The 19479-nt window shown below is 33.5% G+C and overlaps 1 protein-coding gene across 1 annotated transcript in view; it reads right to left on the bottom strand.

Annotated features, from left to right (window-relative positions):
• Ret (protein kinase receptor Ret oncogene) overlaps positions 1-19479 on the bottom strand; it is a 66191-nt gene that overhangs the window by 27946 nt on the left and 18766 nt on the right. Inside the window, exons 3-5 of the mRNA XM_018509723.1 lie at positions 1876-2082; positions 1416-1534; positions 975-1110 (exon numbers count right to left, since the gene is read on the bottom strand). Coding sequence (XP_018365225.1) covers positions 975-1110; positions 1416-1534; positions 1876-2082 — 462 coding nt within the window. The remainder of the gene's footprint in view (positions 1-974; positions 1111-1415; positions 1535-1875; positions 2083-19479) is intronic.

The following is a 19479-nucleotide window of genomic DNA, read 5'->3' as shown; positions in this document are numbered from 1 at the left end:
ATTATTTAAAAATGAATAAACGTTACTTAATTCCGTTACTTTCATATCCGTAATTTTGGAATCGATTAAAGTTATTATTAATGATGCAATACTGATGCATGCATTTACAAATAATATCTATATAATTTATTTAACACAATATTTAAATTAGTATTTTAATGTATGAGTTATTTGTGTGTATATATTTGTATATGTGGGTGTACTTTTTTCGCAGTTTTGTATAAAAGTTTGATGTTTATATCTCACTATTGTTAGATTAAACTCTCTCCCAAAAAGTCGCATTTGAAATATGGCGCTTGCAACATTTTCCCGGTAGCCACTTCTATTGTTTCAACGGTTGAAAAATAAAATTTAAATCGTCGGCGAAGAGATTCAGGGATTTGATATATGATCCAACGCATACAAAGAGGGCCACAAGTTTCTACCGTTACGTATTATGTCATTGTGATATAGACGACGTCTTCAGCGAATTTTAATGATGACAGTTTTGGTCTAATCCGACAGCAGCTTTTTGAGCGTCGCTTGTTGTCGCGAACAATTGTGGCAGAATTTATTCGTATTTTAGGTCGAATGATTCGAATCAATCACCGTTTGGCTGCTTTCCCGGCTTTGTCAGTGAAAAATGCTCGATCCTTGATGGAAGATTTATCTCTCGTAAATATGAACTTGACGGTTTAACGAAGATCGCTAGGGCGACGATACGATTTATTGAGGACACGAAGGAAAATGAAAATCCCAAATGCGAGGAGAATTAAGTTTCCAAATTCCAAAAATTCTTCATAAGCTTATTTTATATTGGATATTTCAGTTATGTTAGAAAATCATTTATGTTAGAAATTCGTTGAAAATTTGTAGATAAATTAATATTTAAAATTTGAATCATTTCTATTCATATGTAATCGAATGGAATTATACGAGATTGGATTTAAAAGGATTGAAACTGAAAGGATTGAGATGTCACTGAAGATACTTGCCATTCAATAATTCATATCTGGTGACGCGAAATTCGGGACACACGTAGTCGTATGCCTCTGGGCCGAACATGCCAATCATGGTGACTGGTTGATTCTCGTAAATCTTGTATCTTGACGTTTTCCAGAAGCACATGTCCTGCAACACGAGGAACTTTGTGGACTAACATCTCCGATAAACTATACTTTGACATTTTAATGGTCGTTTATCCTTTTGTATCACAAAACGATCGAGTGAAACAAATTTTTACGACTACTTGTGACGGTTTTATATTCACCGAATAATGAATGGGTTATTATTCAATGCTTTCATTAACCAGATTAGTTTTATTATTTATGCGCATGGTATGAATTCCAGATGACGACTGCGATGATTAATGAGTTATTATAAATGGGTCACTCGTGCGAATATTCAGGAGGAAGTAGTTTATTACGAGAATTTACCTGTACGAAATCTGCACAATTGATTGATTTTCCTTTTACTGGTACTGGTTGCACTTTTATTTCGAGTACTGCTTCGTCAAAATTCTTTTCCGTCGCTTTGATAACGATATTAAGTGCGCCTTACAACACAAAAAATAAAAATTATTTTAGCTAAAATTATCTACATATTTTATTATCTTTCTATATCATAAAATAAAGTAATTTAGGCTCAAAAGTAACATTGACTCAAATTTTAATAATGCCCAAACATCACACATGTCAAAATAGAGACGTAAGACATTCTAAAAATGTCTTAAAGAAGTTTTAAAACTTTTTACTTATATCCTGAATTTGGACATGTTTAGGCATTTTTTACAATTTGGGTTAAAGTTATCCCGCGATTGACGGGCCAAAGTTATTCCATTTTACAGTAATATTAAATAAGATTTTCTTAAAAAATAATAAGTAAAAATGTTTCTACCATTTTTCGAAAGATTTCGTAGCATAACGTCGCTCGAATTCCTAAGGTAAATTACAGACTGTTCCTGTGGCATACGAATCTGGTACTCCACATTTTGCGGCGTAGTCGAATCGTTCCGAAGAGTCCTAAGACTGATTAATTTGACCTTGTCGTGTCGAGCCAAATATGGGAGCTTTAAAGCGAGGTTCGATTGCGGGAAGTAAATTCCTGAAACAAAAAGAAATACTTTTATTCGTTTCTTATCAGTACCTTTTCCTCCACAATTTTTCCGGATAGGATTTTCAGATTGCCTTAGGCTGACTTATATCGGATACCGTTCCTGAAAGTTGTCGCGTCCAAGAACAATGGCCTTTCACTCGTAAATCCTCCGCAAAACGAACTCAATGGCTTGCCGGAAGCGTAGGAGAGCACTGCCGAATTTCAGGAAGTGAATGGTAGTAATGGTATGTATATAGTGATGTAGTAACTTCAGTTTCACCGATTTTGCTGACAATTTCGCACACACGTCGCACACGTTACTTAATACTTAGAAATGTCACGTACACCTTGTCGCTGTTTGCCATCGTTGCGGTATTAAAAGTTGACAGATGCAGCGTAGAAATATCAACAAGCGGAAAAAATTAATAAAAAGGATAGTTTCTATTAAATTTTTTTTACTCAGCACACTCCTTTTTACTTAATATGATAACAATTTTGTTAATAATATTATTATTAATTCTGTTTCCCTAAAAATAATATTTGCAACATTTTTTCTTTATTAGAAAGAATAGATCGCGAATTGCAAAGAATATTTCCAAATAAATCTATTATGTAAGTATTTGTGTTAGGAGTTCCCTATATGTGTATGCAACTGAGGATGTTTAATTTTGGATTAATAAAGTGCAAGAAACGTGGGAGTAAAATCTGTCATCGAATTAATGGAAATTTAATAGTGTTCCGAAAACTTGCTTAATGTTTAAATAATCGAAGGCTATACCGTTTATCAGAATCTGAGTTCAGTTTTACTATTTTGTATAGAGAAAAAACGAAAAGAGAAAGAGAGGAATAAATGACATCAAAGAAAAGTCTATCTCTCTGATGTATATTTCATAGTAAGAGAATTTGCATTTTTGCCGAAAGGTGAATATTCAATAGTTTTCGTGTTCTTGTTTGAAATATTATAAAACCAATTTCGTGGAAGTAGAAAGGAGGCTGGTCAAGTATCTTTTCTCGTGATGCCACAAGGATTCTTTTTGCAAGCTTCGGGATAAGTACTTTGGTACGTGCATGCAGGACTTGCGTTTCTAAACGGTAGAAACGTGTTCAGCCGCAAAAATGTTCTCTGCTGAATAAAATATACTACGAGACGATCTAAAGGCCGTCTGGCGTAAGGCATACGTTACGATATATATGTCGAAGCCGATCGTCTGGCGGTTTCTACGTTTGAGCTTACGTCGAACAAGCTCTTGAGATCATCGCCGCCACGTCCGGCGAATAAATTATGTCGAGACGCGACTTTTCCTCTCATGCTTCCTGTCATACGTTATAAATTATATGACGATAAGCGCCCACGAGAGACAGGCAAAACTCTTTCCTACCGTACGTAATTTCAGATCTGAGATACACAAAAATATGGCAATGTGATAGAAGTTGTTTGTTTCAAAAGCGATATAATCTTAATGAATAATCTTAAAGCGTATAAATTTCAGAAAAATGTAAATGTAAAAGAAATGTTATGTATTTTTATTTATTTTAGCAAATTTGGAATGAAATCTACAACCACAAAATTAAAAAAATGTCTACGTATTTATGTTTTATATTAAACAAATATCGCAAACACAGATATTTCACTTTGGAAATAGAAAAGTATTTGGTGAGTAAATATTTATATGAGAAATGACGAAAGTTGTTCTGGTTTTAGTTCTGTTTCTTTATGATTGGGCGGGTTTCTTTTTATTCGACGACTATTTCCAATTTCGATTGGAATGGACATTCGATGATAGTCTATATACTTGACGATAAGAGTTTGTACGTCTCGATCGTGCCAGGAGCGGCCTGGGGATATTCCGTCGCTCTTGTGAAATGATGATATTGCTCCCCTAAGTGCAACTGTCAAAGAGGATCGAGGGATTTAAGAGATAGTACAGTCGTTACATATTTATAGCGATCCTTTATAATGATAAGATTTTAATGTCTTTTGTATAATAAAATAAGTATATAAGATATGCATAATATGTGCACAATAAAACATATTATAGAAGGCAAGTTATTATATATTTGTATATTTTCTCTTACTACATTGTTAATAAGACATATTCAGATATTTTCCCATTTTATTGTTTAATGTTTTTTATCTAAACTCTTTTACATAAATATTATTTAATACAATATATTTCATTATGTATATATTATGTACAGTTAATATGTTATTCATCATTATTAAGATCGTTTCGAAGATGCGAATAAGCATTAAAAATTTGTTAAATTGCCAGTCAATTTAACTCGTGATATTATTGCGGTAGTTTAATAGAGTTAGCGTTTCAAGACCGAAAAATCATTTCGGCGCGTATTTCTGGGGACATACGTAGTATATAAATTCACATAAGAATCATACAAGCATTAAGATCCAGCTAGACCGTTTAAGGTTTTGATTTCTATAATTTTATCACATATACGGTCCTATAATATATTATATTATTATATACAGCTTATATGTTTTTATTTTGTTATATAAAAGTTATTATAAAATTCTGACAATATATATGAAGAATTAATTTAATTTAATTAATATAATGAGCAATAATTTATTTGTTAAATTTATGTTTAAAAAAAAATGTATATGTATACATTTTCTATTCTCTGTTCAATCATTCTTTTTTACTCAATAAGCCTCACTTGACTTACTTCTGCAAAAATTATAAGAAAAATTAAAATTTAAGCTTTTTTATGAATACGTTTGTAATTTTGTCACATTTCCATATTTCTTAGCATAATTTTAAACGTACATTAACCACAAAGTTAGAATTAATCGAGGGATTACTGAAAGACTGTCTGAATTTGGATCTTGACAATGAGTCATACTAGACTTTTAGTTTAAGCTCACTCGAAGAGATTGTTACGAGGTCGCGTTACATACTGAAACAACGATCCTATTTTCCGATGAACAGTGGCTAATTTCGGTATTTACGCGAGCAGGTTCAATGTCGAGAGAGGGAGATATTACCGAGGTTCTCTGCACCTTCGCGTGTGACCATCGTTGCTAACTTGGAGGAACGAACCTCCCGCTCGGTGTCAAGGTGAGCGTGCAATCAATATATGCCAGAGCAGTTGTTAATTTTAATCTATGGATCGCGTGTGCGGTTAGATACAGACAGAACGATTACGAGCACTTTTACAACCCGCCCTTCCTCCCACGCAAGTTCCTTGACACCACCCTCGAAAGATATTTCTTAGACACTCACAGGAGAGTACAAGGTGTTCCAAAAAACCGTCAATGTTAACATTAGATTTACTAACAACTTGACAAAAAATTTGTTGCAATTAAAATATCTAAATAATCAATAATCTACGAGTTGGAAATAATAAACGCAATGCTTTTACGTAAATCAAATTACCGCGAAACAATTTAGTTGTAAGAACTCATTACACTGTTACAAATAAACTTATAGATAAAATTTAGGTAAGTTTTTCAAAAATGTTTTAAAGTTTTATAAAACTTAATTTTTGAAGAATTTTTAAAAGAATAAATAAAATTGTTTGTTAAAATATATATTATTCAAGATTTAATTTTTTTAATATTTATACTACGGCTTTAAAAGTTATTTTTCTCACTGTGTATTAAAAATCAATGACATGTAATAATCAGTTTCGAAAAATTCTTTTTGAGCAGCTGATTATTTTACACGTGTTTATATTTAATGCTGTCTAGATGCTAATTTATTGTGTAGCATGTGTGTAAATTACCATTTGTACACTCTCTTCTCCTCCTACTACAAATAATAAGACATATTCAGCATGAGATCTTAATTTGAATAGTAATTTCCTACTTCTCATTGGAAGGAGAACAATTAATTCTGCGACACGAAGGCAAGGATGTTCTATGTTCCCACATCGAATAGTTTCTTAATTATATTCTTGAATTATAGAATAAAATTGATTATTCTTCTTCCAAGAGTGGATATAAATTTCAATAAAATCGGAATGTTATTAAGAAATATAATAATAACTTTATAAAATTCCGGAGTCTGAAACAGCAAAATACAAAATAATGCATTTTAAAATAATAATAAGTAAAAAAAAACGATCAAATTTAAAAGAAGAAACATGGTGAATGAATTTTCTTCTAACATTTTCATTTCAAGATACTCGCGAGATACCATCTTGGATACTGTATACTTTATCGTCGAATAAATCCCATTGTATCACGAAACACGTTCCTAAGTTGCACATGCATTTAGGTACATCCACTGCAGGCCGTTTGTACCCTAGGTGTGATCGACCGTAGGGGAGTTCTTGGCGTGTTAAACGTCGCACGGAGTAGCGTTTGCATATTCAAGAGTGGGTAACACCGCCAGGCAGATACGTCTCGCAGACGTCTCCTTCTGTGTCTTTTTCTGTAATTGAATTCTCGGCACCGAATGTCAGGCTGCATTATTGGAATATTTGGGAACCTGAACATTGCATTTGCACACACATATTCGAGATACAATTTTATAACAGAAAATATATTGTCTAATATGCATATTATATATATATATATAAAAGAAATTTTAATAAAAACAAATAAAATTGATATTGTAAACTGTTAAGATATAAAGTTATTATAATAATATACATAAAACAAATACATTTGAAATAATAATAAATAAGATATAAAATAAGAATAAAAGTTCCTTTTAATTCGTACTATCTTCATTCAAATAAAATTATCAGGGAGACTTACTACTGCTAGCATTGGCTTTACTTATGTTTATCGGCAGTCGATTAAGTATGCAAATTTTAAACATGGTTTACGTAAAATAGATTCTACTCTGAGAATGCTACTGAAATTCCGCGTACGATCATTTTCGCAATGGATGGATTCGATTTGCGCTTATGCGAGTTGTAAATCAGCTACGGATCTTGGGGAATCAGCTGTGCGAAATAAGCTTTCTTGATAAATGTTCACTAATAATTGGACGCTATCGTGTAAGTATAACAGTGTATTGCATTTAGGCCCAGTGACCATTTCATTACAGGTTTCTGTTGTAATCGTGGAACAAAGCCTAATGGACTTCGGCTGCCACATTTCTCATTATCCCCTTCGATCGATCGATTTAATATTTTCTGGTAATATTGGACGAGTTAAGGGTATTAATTTGCATTTCAATACGGTAGTTAAGGTCCATTCAACACAAATATTACCTAAAAGGGAATTATTATTATAAATGTCTCACTTTATTTTCACGTCTAGAACAAATAGTTTTATTTTTTATCTGATACGCATGATTTTTCTATAAATAATTTGATGTACAACAATGATTTTATCTATTATAATTGTTAAATTGTGATAAAAAATTATGACATTTGCTTATGCACCTAAACTTAATTCCGACGCTGTCGATTAACACCGTTCGTTCTCAGAGGCTCCTCGCGCTTTTTAGGTAAAAGCGGACGCAGTTTCGAGGAGTCGTAAAAATAGCGTGGTCGGCGGTGTAATTTTTCGAGGTGGCAATGAAAATAAAAGGGGCTTCGTCTAGTAGATGAGGTAGGTAGCGCGGTATTTCTGCCGCCTGTCTACCATAATGACATTCTGTAACCCCGCTTTATTGGTACGACGGCGGAACGTTAATCCCAGGGATTCTCCATGGATGCCCAGAATTGTTTATTCCGCGGTCCGAGCCCACCCCGAGACATATAAACGACACCACGGGTCGTTTATTAAATCATTTTGCCCGACGTGTCCATGGCGTCGTCTGCCTCTCGATGCAAGCTCGTCCCTGTTCTGGAAAACCGAGATCCACCTGACTTTCGTCGGGGATTAGGAATGAATTACGTATATCATCATGCAAGTCCTACGGTCACAATTTCACTGTATCGTACATAGTAGAGTAAGAAGTTTAAACAAGAAAGCTAGCGAGGCGACCACAGCATCTGAATTGCAATCAAAAATTGAAAGACAAAAAAACTTGTGACAAGTTTAGTTTCGAAAAAATAAATAATACAATATGATTTTTATTATTTTACACATTTTTTTAAAAAGTTACATATATTTTTTAGTACAAACTCTTTTATTTAAAATACCTTTCTTATATGATAATCTTTTTAAAGTAAGATTTAAATGCGATTATATCATTAAACTTTCAGAATAACAAAGTTATGATATAAAACTTTGCGCGTTAATAACGTGCCGGGATAACGCGCACGCTTTAAAGTACTGGCTTTAAATCGCGATGATATGTTATCGTGGTAAAAGAAAAGCCGATCATATTCATGGAAAGCTTTTTCTACTTAAAAAAGTTTTTGCTCGAAAAAGAAGAACATTGAAACGCTCGTATTCTTAAGTGCTGGGTTGTCGATATGACTTACGAGACGGGAGCGCTTAGGGCTTTCGACACAGAGCGAAAGTAGCGGATGAGCTCGGCTTATGCCACTTATAGAATTTTCTACATCACGACACTTCATATATAACATCGGAAGAACGTATATTAACCGTCAATTCGTTCGTATGATTTTTACACCAACCTCCGATGGATTCATGAAATATATATTATGTTGAAGTACGCAACGCAAACACCATTATTGACTTGGCAAGAAAATTTCCTGAATGATTTTTCTTTCAGGGGCAGTGAGACATGATTGAAGAGTTTGTTTCCAAACCGTCTTAAATCCTATAATAATGTAAATTGTGTTTTTCCTATCTTAATTTATATTCTTTAAAATTTAGATTCCTAAAAATTAAGAAAAAATTTTTTTCGAAAATTTAAAGAGAATTTATGACTTTTTAAAATATCTTAATTTTAATTATCTTAAAATAAATATCTGATTTGTAAAACAATTTTTTAAACTCCGTTTCTTATATTGTTCGTAATGAATTGTAATATCATATAAAACGTAAAATATGTTATATTAATATAATTTATGAGAGATATGAATATATATTATTTCCTGAAACTTTATTCAAACAGAAACATAACTGAATACATTTTAAATAAAAATCTTTCAGCTCTTGTATAGAAATACGTACAATATAAATATCTATTCTTACACGTTACTTGAAGCTTTCCATTGTACGTATCCCATGAGAGACATCCTAATGTTCGCGCACTTCATCTTCTTTACTGTTCTGCTGTTCTTATCACATTTCATCTAGTGTCGCTATAAAGATGTCATAATAAACGCCGCAACAATAAAGTAAGCCCAGCTATAAAGATATATTATCATCTTAATTTTAAAAGGAGATACAGATTTAAAGACAATGTACTCTAAATTTCAATCAATATACAAATTTCTCTGCTACTGTGAAGAAATTAGCTCACTTTTCTGCAATCACTTATAATATTGCAGTTATAAATATTATAATAATTTTGCAATTAAATGTTACGCATTATTCGTATTAATAATATTAATAAAAAATTTAATGAGAATCATTTCATTTATCGAAATCATAGAGTTATTAGCCTAATGAATTACTGATATAACGAACTTATTATCTCTTTATCTGAATATTATATATATAAACGACACAATTATAAATATTTATTTGAATATTTAAACATGTGACTTTTATATTAAATTATATTAAATTATACGTAAAATATTGGATTATATATAACCTTACAAATAATAGAAAGTAATAGAAACATTAAACTGTTCAGCAAAGCGCTAAGTCCGGATCTACAATAGGATTTTAAGCCTTAAGTCATAAGAAATTGACCAATTACAGTCGAATTCCAGGAGAATAATCGATTATCATTCGTCCATTTCTTATGGCTTAACACTTAAAACTCTATTGTAGATCCGGGGTAATCGATGCTGCTTAGGACTAAGAACTAATATAATATAACATAACAAACGATATAAACCGCTGTTTAAACGAATTTTCGGCAGCAAACTATCAGTTAATCTCCGGCTAATGGCTCGTATAATCCGACTTTATATGAAGTTCGATCGCGGCGAATAATTACGATGCATCGAAGTTGAACATTGAAAAGCTTAAGCCTCGTGTATAATGCAGAAGGGATAGAGAGACGAACGCGAGAATCTGTCCAGGCCGATCGATGCAGTTCATGCGGGCGATACGCTCGTAATGCTAACGCACGTATGCATCCATGAACGCAGGTATACGCAGGATCGTTATACGTAGAAACCCCGTATTTGCACATCGAGTTACAATTCCCGAAAATGGAGAACGTGAACACGATACGAGCAGCCATACAACGTAACAGCCCTCGCGTCTTGATCTCGATCCCTTTTCGCTCCGAATGCAGTCGTGCAATCGTGCCGATTGACGTCTTAATACACTTCAGTTTCCGAATCGTAAAATAGCATTCTTTTTTTTTATTAACCCCTTCAGACCCTGCGTAATGTACATAAAAGAATTGAAGACATTATCCATTGAAATTATTTAATTTTATCGATGTCATCCGAGATCTGATGACTGATATACATAATGTATATGATGAACAAATAATCAAAATTTTGAAAAAAATTAATTATTTACTATAAATACTATAAATACTATTAATTGTTCATTAGAAATTATTTATTAAAGTACGCATCGATTAAAGAAATTTTTTTAAACACGGTTCCAATAAAATCAGATCTAAAGAGGTTATAATGGGTACTTAAATATTTATACAAGAATCTCCGCGCTACAAAATCCGTTCTCATAGTTAAAGGAATGTTGATGTGACGGCCAAACTCCGACGGAATCGCTGTTTTGCTGAATAAATGCGATTTACATACAATTTACAATACAAACATACAATTTACGGGACATCGACAGGTCATTATATACTACTACATCATTATCGCACGCACACATACACATACTTTGTTGCATACTAAAATATTGTTATTTAGGCTTCTAAAAGCTTAATTCTAACAATTCACATGTATTCATTTCTTTATTTTACATTTGACTCTGTCTTTATTTCGAGCATATAACTTGCATAACTTTTTCACGAAGTAAACGTTCTGATAAATTGACAACATTGATCGGCATATTAAAAATGGATAAAGAAATCGATAATTTCTTTATGTTTTCCTGCCTTGGACATAAAATATACTAGAGCCAGATATATTAGCATGTGTATTTTAATCGTGGAAAAGAAATTTTAATTCCGTGGAGCTTATACGAAGTAATTAGTATAGAACAAGAATAGTATTTTGTCGGTAAAACAGACGACGCCAGCGTCCCCTTAATAATGTACTTATTTTAATTCATAAAGATCGATATATAGATTATTGCTTTATATATTGTACTCCTATTATCGAAGAATTTCACGCGAATTTTTCGCTTCACAAAATGTGAAAGATCCGCCGTCGATCGTATATGTGAAAAAACATACAGGGAATATCCTGATATTTAATACTGACGACCCGTTAAAGCTGACGTATTGATGAACGGGCAACAGACCGATGTGATATGGAACACGTGTGTCAATAGGTCTCGAAGTGGGAGGGAAAAAAGCGGCTGCTTATTGTCGTGACACTTGGCAAAGAAGATGATCCTGGCACGGTGCACGCGACTGGCGAGGACTATAGATCCCAAAGCGAAGACACCTGCGTACATGCGACGCCGATAAATAACGAGGACCGCCTGTTATCTCGCTTTTATTTCCCCTCCTGGATTTCCCTCATTTTCCCGCTTTTATCCCGATGGACGACTTCTCTTTATCCCGAACTCCGAAATAGCCTTAACTATATTTAGGACACTTCAACACACGCGGCTCTACGAGAAACTCCGCGGTTGTCGAGTATCCGCACCTTTTAAGAGAAGAACTTACGGCCTCGTTAACATCGACACGTTAATATCCGGCATAGTGCGTTAATGCCGTACGTGCTATAACGTATGTGGCGAGAAACGAAATCGTAAACACTTGCGACTTGTTATTGCATCACGGCCCTATTTCCATTTGGTCGCAGACGTAATTTTATATCGGGGAGAGAATTGTTAAGAAAAACCATCATAATCTATGATCTGTCAATATAGATTGTTTAGTCCATTAGGACTTTTAATTTTACGTGTCAAATGTCATGTAATATTTGCTCGTTTTTTACAAGGAATATTTAAAAAATGTTTAATGTATATTATAAAAAAAGAATTTATACACAAATCACTTTCTTAACAATTAACTTTATTTAATTAATTATGTATTCATGATATTTCTTGCGGAAACCGATAATTTTGAGTTTATCGAGTTCACGAGAAGTGATGCGAGTTCGAATGCGGGAAATGAATAAATTTTGCATATACATCAATTACCCTAATGATTTGGCACGATATATTACTCTGTTTAATATACATTCCTAACAAATAACTAGTTTGTCATTTTGAGGTTATAACTACCTTGAGATTTTGGTAACGAAAATTGCATATCTCTATAATTAAGATCAATTATTTACGTAGCAACAATTATATTAAAGACAAATAAATTAAACTACAATTTATACAATATTTTTGTGAATAATTGAAAAATAACAATAATTTCATAGACACTTTACATTTATTCCAAATTAAATTTTAGATTCGATATATTTCAATTTTAATATAAAATAATAAATCGCTTAATGTATAATATAAGATTATTATTAGATTATTATATTATTATTAGAGAAGTATATTTCACATATTTTGCGTACACAACTGTATTATAATATTTATAATTTATTAAATATATTTTAATGCTAGTCGTTACGGTATTTTGCTAAATAAAGTAGGATTAATGGATATTATTAATTTTACATTCACGTTGTTCAGGTAATCGGTCTTATCATCCATGATGAATAACACTGCGGGCGATATCGTAATGCCGCGCATAAGTAATTCGCTTACCGTGTACGAGATGTACATTAAATTTTATGGTATACGGCAAACCGTGTTAATGGAGCGGCGCGCAACAATACACCCGGCTGCAGTTCGCAGCAAATATAACTTTTCTAAGAATCGTACATTACAGAGTAACAAAATCATCCTGGAAATATAAAGAGTTTCTTCAGAAGATATTCTCCTCCGTTAGAGCATGAACCGTAAATGCTATGTCATTTCTTTTTCTTCCGACGCGACTCGTCTCAATTTTGTTTGCACGGCGAGTTAGTTATCTATTCATTAAAACGAAATATTTTTTTTCTTTTTTGTCTCACCAATACAATACTCATCTCGCTGCTTTTCGCCAACACCTCGCGACGTTTATTTTCAGCCGACGAGATAAACTCGCACACGTGGGTGTGTATACAATTTTAGTTAGATTAAAAAATATACTGTTTGTGATATATCGTTCAAAATTTATCGTCTCCATAGTATTTATTCTGCATTGTTGACAGCGAGAAGAATATAAAATTAAATAATTGCGTTAAAAATATTTTCGATATTGTGAGATAAACGACAGGATCGATGCGAAGTAATTCAAAGTAATTTATAAATGTAAATCGCGGTAATAAATATTAACTTGTTGATTTTTAGTCGCGTAGTCACCGCAAGAGATAATTTTTTCAGACTTGAAAAATGCATTTAATCAAAAAAAGTTTGAAAACTATAACTTTTTAATTTTATAATTCATGTAATCTCAAATCAGCAGGATTCCCAGTGTACCTGGGTATAACGGGTAGATCGCGCCATTTTCTAATAGTCGTAAAGATGATTACAGCAGCTTTAGGAGCTTGCGATTAAACTTGCATGCCAGCCGAGTCTCGCTCTTCGTTAAATACGCGACGGACGTAATTGCTCTACGCCCGGTAGCGGAACTAATTCGTGGTGCGTTCCTTTTCCATACCAGGGCGAATAAATTAGGCAAATAAATTATGAACAGGGACAATTGTTCTCGCGGAACGTTAATTTGTATCGGATCGATTATATTGCCGCGTAAAGTATCGATGAGAATTCACGTGCGATACGCAGGTGGTGCCGATGATCATTGATTTTTCCTCGCCCATCTTTCTAATGAACGACTGATATAATTGCTTTTAACTCGACTTTTATGTTCAATTCTTGGTCTCACAGCTAAGCTAAGTTTACCCACGAACCCCGACCGCACAACGGCACGCTTTTACCGGCAATAAGGTGCCGAAGACTTAATCAAAGTCTCGGTAAACATGGCCCAGTTTTCATATCGCGATCGTTCCACGACTAACACACGCAACTACTTCCTTAATTTTGCCTCCGGCGGGCTCAATGGGCTATAGTTAATTAATGTTTATCATCATTAACACTACGTTCATTTTAACAGCAATATTTTAACATCGAACATAAAATACCATTACACATACATTAAATGAATCATATTTATTTAAATAAATGCTTTTTCGTAATAAATTATTTACAGATGTTAAAGTTGCTATTAGCATTACCATTAAAATTGATAATCAATTTGATTTGTGAAATTATTAATCAATTTATGATTGCAAGTCCAGCTGTGTTCGATTAATTTAAAGAACTAAAAATATTGGGCATTAAGATCTAGCTGCGACCATTTAGTGGTTTTTTTTCCTTAATTGCGTAAATGCTTTTTTTTTTTACTTTGAATAATTAATCCTCTGTTTGCATCGCTGTTTTTCACTAACGTCGACTGCACCGTGTGTTTTTTATGCCGGCACTAAATTTCTTCTACTAAATCAGTTGTGAAAAATTGAAAATTTTTTTTATCGTGTTACATCTCTACTTTGTATTCTAAACGTTTTTGAACTCAGATATTATATTGCTTTCTTTTTTATATAATAAAATAATAAAGGAAACTTTCGCTGTTGAAATTTTTAGTTTCTAAAAAGATCCACAATACAGGCGAAGAATTAAATTTTACATTTCGCCATATTTCATTTAATTAGATTTATCCAGAATTGCTTGTTACTGTTTTAAATAATAATATTTTAGTACGAGTACAATCATACATAAAAAATATTCACACAGATCAAACTTTTAGTGAATATTTTTATTATTGTGTATATAATTTTTAAAAAATTGATATGCAAAAACTAAGAGAAGCGTGAATTTTTAATGAAACATTTTTTTCTGAGAGATAAATGCTAATTTGTAACGTCAAATTTATGGGGATCGTAAATAATGCGTTATTTGTCATCCTGAATATTTATTATAATTGATTTCGATGTAGAGACTTGTAATCACAGTCGAACTTCTATTATTTACATCACGGAAAATCTCAGACTACGATTTCTCGATCAAAGCTCTTTGAACTTCCCACGTCATAAATATGTGTTTATATAAAATAATATTACGTTTGCAATATTATGCTTGTAAAATAGAATCGAAACGAGTGCGCATAAAAGCCATCGGTGCGAGATGCAATCATGCAGTGCGATGTTTGGTAATCGTAGATTCAATATTCCTTAACGATATTTCAGCATATGCGTTATTTCACTCCTATGCAATTTCGTTGATGCAAAAACTTTCAGTTAAATTCAAACGATGTGCAGAATAAATAAAATAATATATGAACGAACTAATGCATGTATAATTTTAGAGACTGGCAGATTTTAACGAGCTTGCCATTCACAAATATCTCTGTACGTATTTGATGCGTACTTTATACCCACATTTTTTCCCCTCTATAAATATAAATTAAAAAAAAACATAAAAAATGAATCGCTATAAAAATCCATGCCGCGAATTTATTTAGCAAATACCGACGCCCTTTGATGCGTTTGCGGAAACGTTCGTAAAACGGAAAATGATTGAAATGACAAACACATGAACATATGAATGCGTCGTCGCGCGTCATATTTTTGTGATGTATGGGTAAGAAATATATGTGAGAAAAGAAGATACGTTTTACTCGTCGAGCAGATCGAAAGCGCAGAATATCGAAGAGAGTTTTACGTAGAAAATACGACATCGAGATTCGAAAACAATCACCAATGGAGTTGTTATGGCGTCGTTCGTTGGAAAATGTATCTTGTTTTTATCGCACGATTCTCCCGGAATTCGAGCGCGGGTTGCGTAACCTTTAACACGTCACACGAAGGTGAACGTTCAGTCGCGTCGCGTTACCTGCGAGGATCAGCCACAGGGTAACTCCGGTATATACGCCGCGCTGGGATTTACGCCGTGGAAGTTAGAAAAAATAGAAGGAGTAGGGGTACTTATCTCGCAACTACTCTGTTACATGCTTTTATGTTATATTAGTACTGAGTTATAATTTCAGCTGCTTACTGTTAATATTAATGAAATTATTGTGAGTTGAATCGATTTGTCATTGTGTGCACTGAGAAAAAAAGTTATTAACTTGACTAAATGCGTTTAGTTCGTAATGAGTATTTACTTCAAATATTTATATATTTAGATTAACAAAACCTTGTAATTTAAAACATGTTATTTGTTTGAATTAACGAACATTTTGTTGAATTAATAAATATTTGCTTGACAGCCCGTGACCGCTACATTTAATTAAATTAACTAATATTTTTTTGAAACAGCAACTTTTTTTTCTCAGTGTGTGTAACAAGTAGCATCATCATAAATTATAATCTACATAAAATGATTACTGTAAGGCGTGTAAAAGACCTAGTGGTTATTTCGTGATACATATGTGTAGAGGAATAGTAAAGCATGTTGTATTAGCAAAATACAAGTGCTTTGCTTTCGTATTCTTTGTTTAGTTTGTTGAAACCCTTGCATTTTTGCCATATATCCCACCCATTATCTATATATAGCAAAAATGCAAGATTTCAAAAAGTTTATTTTTTAATACGAAGACTAAATATTTCGGATTTCTAATATTTTTTTCATAGTAGTAGACAGTACAAAGTTTTTACTGATATAGTTCGTTTATTTTAAACATAGCAAATAATACTTAATAAATTAAGTTTTTGATAGATGCGGCGTACACCGGAGTTACCCTAATATTTCACGTTGCTCGTGTCGTGAAAAACTTTGCCGGAAATATGCCGCAGTTCTAAATTTGACAATTTAAAGCGTTAAATCTTAAGGCGTTACCCCGGATCTACAATAGGTGTTTTAAGCCTTAAGCCGTAAGAAATTGACCAATTACAGTCGAATCCGAGAAGAATAAACGACTGTGATTCGCCCATTTCTTATGGCTTAAGGCTTAAAACTCTATTGTAGATCCGGACTTAAGCCGGTTCTACATTAGCCCGGATTTACAACAAATTTTTAAGCCTTATGCCATAAGAAATGGATGAATCACAATCGATTATTCTTCTCGCATTCTGCTGTAATTGGTCAATTTCTTACGGTTTAAAACTTAAAACACCTATTGTAGATCCGGACTTAGACGCAAGTCAATCGCAAGTTTGTTGCGACATCCAATCTGAAGCTTGTATTTTGAAATCAACGCTTCATATTGACTGTCGCAACAAACTTGCGATCAGCTTGTAACTAATGCAGAACCGGCTTTATTTAACCTCGATAGATTTACTGAATTTAAGAATTTGGTGAGAAAGTTTTCTCCGTTACGACTCTCGCCAAAGAATATTAATATCCTTATTAATATTTCAATAAAACATTGCCAAAGAATTCTTATTCCTGTAAAAATTGCATACTTTTATATGTAGAATATTGCATATCGTCGAAGAATTTCCGCCGGAGCGAGTTAAAATTTGGCTCACGTAGTGAAATTTCATATCATCGTTCCTCGATCCTTTTTCTTGTTAAACTATGTATTCCGTATCAAAATATGTATTCTGTACCAGAATATGATCCTGTTTCAACTTTCGATTAATTTTGCACAATTTTCTCTTCTACCGGTATATCGATAAAACGTACAAAAATCGTCGAAAGGAATCTCTCCGCGCGGGAAATAGTTCTTGCCGCGTAATAGCGTGAAATTAGGCACATTAGCGTGACGTCACAGCATTATACAGCGTCAGTTCGCGATGAGCGTTCCCGGAGACGAGTCGCAAATGGTCGCAGATAGTCGCGAATGCTGTGCGCGTCCTCGTCACAGTATAAGAGGCTCCGTACAATAAAAGGAACAGAGAACAGAGAATAAGAATTTCAACCTATCAGAAATCATGTATTGTGGAATACACAGTTTCTAATAGATTAAAATTCTTATTCTCTGTTTTCTGTTCCTTTTATTGTGCGGAGCCCCTAAGAACAGTAAGCACACTCTGTGTCGGCACATTTAGAGCCCAGACACAAGCTTTTACATAACGCATAACGCATAGTGCATAAGCGAATCAACTAATCAGAAGCTTTCCTTTCCTCTCATTCCATGGAAAAGAAGAATTTCGATTGGTTGATTCCATTATGCACTATGTATTATGCGTTATGCAAAAGCTTGTGTCTGGGCCCTTAATCTTTATGTTCCACTCGGCCATGTTGAAAATTGTGCGTGAGCACCAAAGACATAGAGAATGGACTGCGCGATCCGTGTGTGAAAATGGTCGATAGGGATGAGAGAGAGAGGGACCGTGGCAGACGGCCATTTCTATCTCTTTCCATTCAATGGTGTAATGGGAGAGAGAATGAGAGGGAGATTGGCCGTCTCCCACGGTCCCTCTCTCTCATTATTGTCGACCACATTTCATACATTACTTAGATACGGATCGCACAGTCCATTCTCTGTGTCTTTGGTGAGCACCAATAAGAGCGAATAATCTTAGGGAAACTGATTGGTGCGCCATATTGAAAATTGTGCAGAATTGTGCTGAACGGTCGCCACTATTTTTAACTGAGTGTACTTACTGTTCTTACTTATACTGTGTTCTCGTATCCTCCTCGATCGTCGCGGACGGATATTATATATTTTATGCAGGTGAAAAGTGCCGAATTCGGTGACGGGCCGTTAGTTGTTTCGAGACATTAATCCATCTACTGCCCAGACACGCGAATCGCGTTTTGGCATGTCGATCGGCATTCGCGAAAGCGGGTTTTGCTATCGGACTGTGATATGTGTTTTTCGCCTCTGGCACATATTTTGCGTTGATCGTTCGCGAGCGTTGGAAGTGCCGACCTAGGTAGCAAGCTTCGTCATTTTGACATAAAAAAATGGCAGCAAAACAAGCAGAGCTTTACAACTGTGTGAAAATTCTGCTTCTCTTGAAAGTTTCATTCTTTAGAGCGAGATCCCATTCCAAACAATTTAGAGAGTAGAATTCTTTATTAATTAATCATTAAAGAATTGACATTATTAATTGTCGTCAAAGGCTGTGTTCAGCAGAAAGAACAATTTGATAATTATTGCAATTAAGCGTCTTTAATAATAATTACTAAAGACTTAAGTAATCAGACTAGAGATTAATGACCGGGCTTACAATTAATTATTCATTATAATAAGCTACAAAAAATTGATCAATCACAGTTAAATGTGAGAAGAATAATTAATTAAAATTGATTAATTATTTATGACTTAAGACTTAAAGATTAGGTTTATTGTATAAAGCCATGAGATTAGATTGGACTTTAACTAATCGGAAGAAAGAAAACTATAATCTCAAAGTTTAGTGAAC

This window comes from Trachymyrmex cornetzi, unplaced genomic scaffold, assembly GCF_001594075.2.
Source record: "Trachymyrmex cornetzi isolate Tcor2-1 unplaced genomic scaffold, Tcor1.1 scaffold313, whole genome shotgun sequence".
Lineage (NCBI taxonomy): Eukaryota > Metazoa > Arthropoda > Insecta > Hymenoptera > Formicidae > Trachymyrmex > Trachymyrmex cornetzi.
This window is presented reverse-complemented; position numbering and strand designations above follow the sequence as displayed.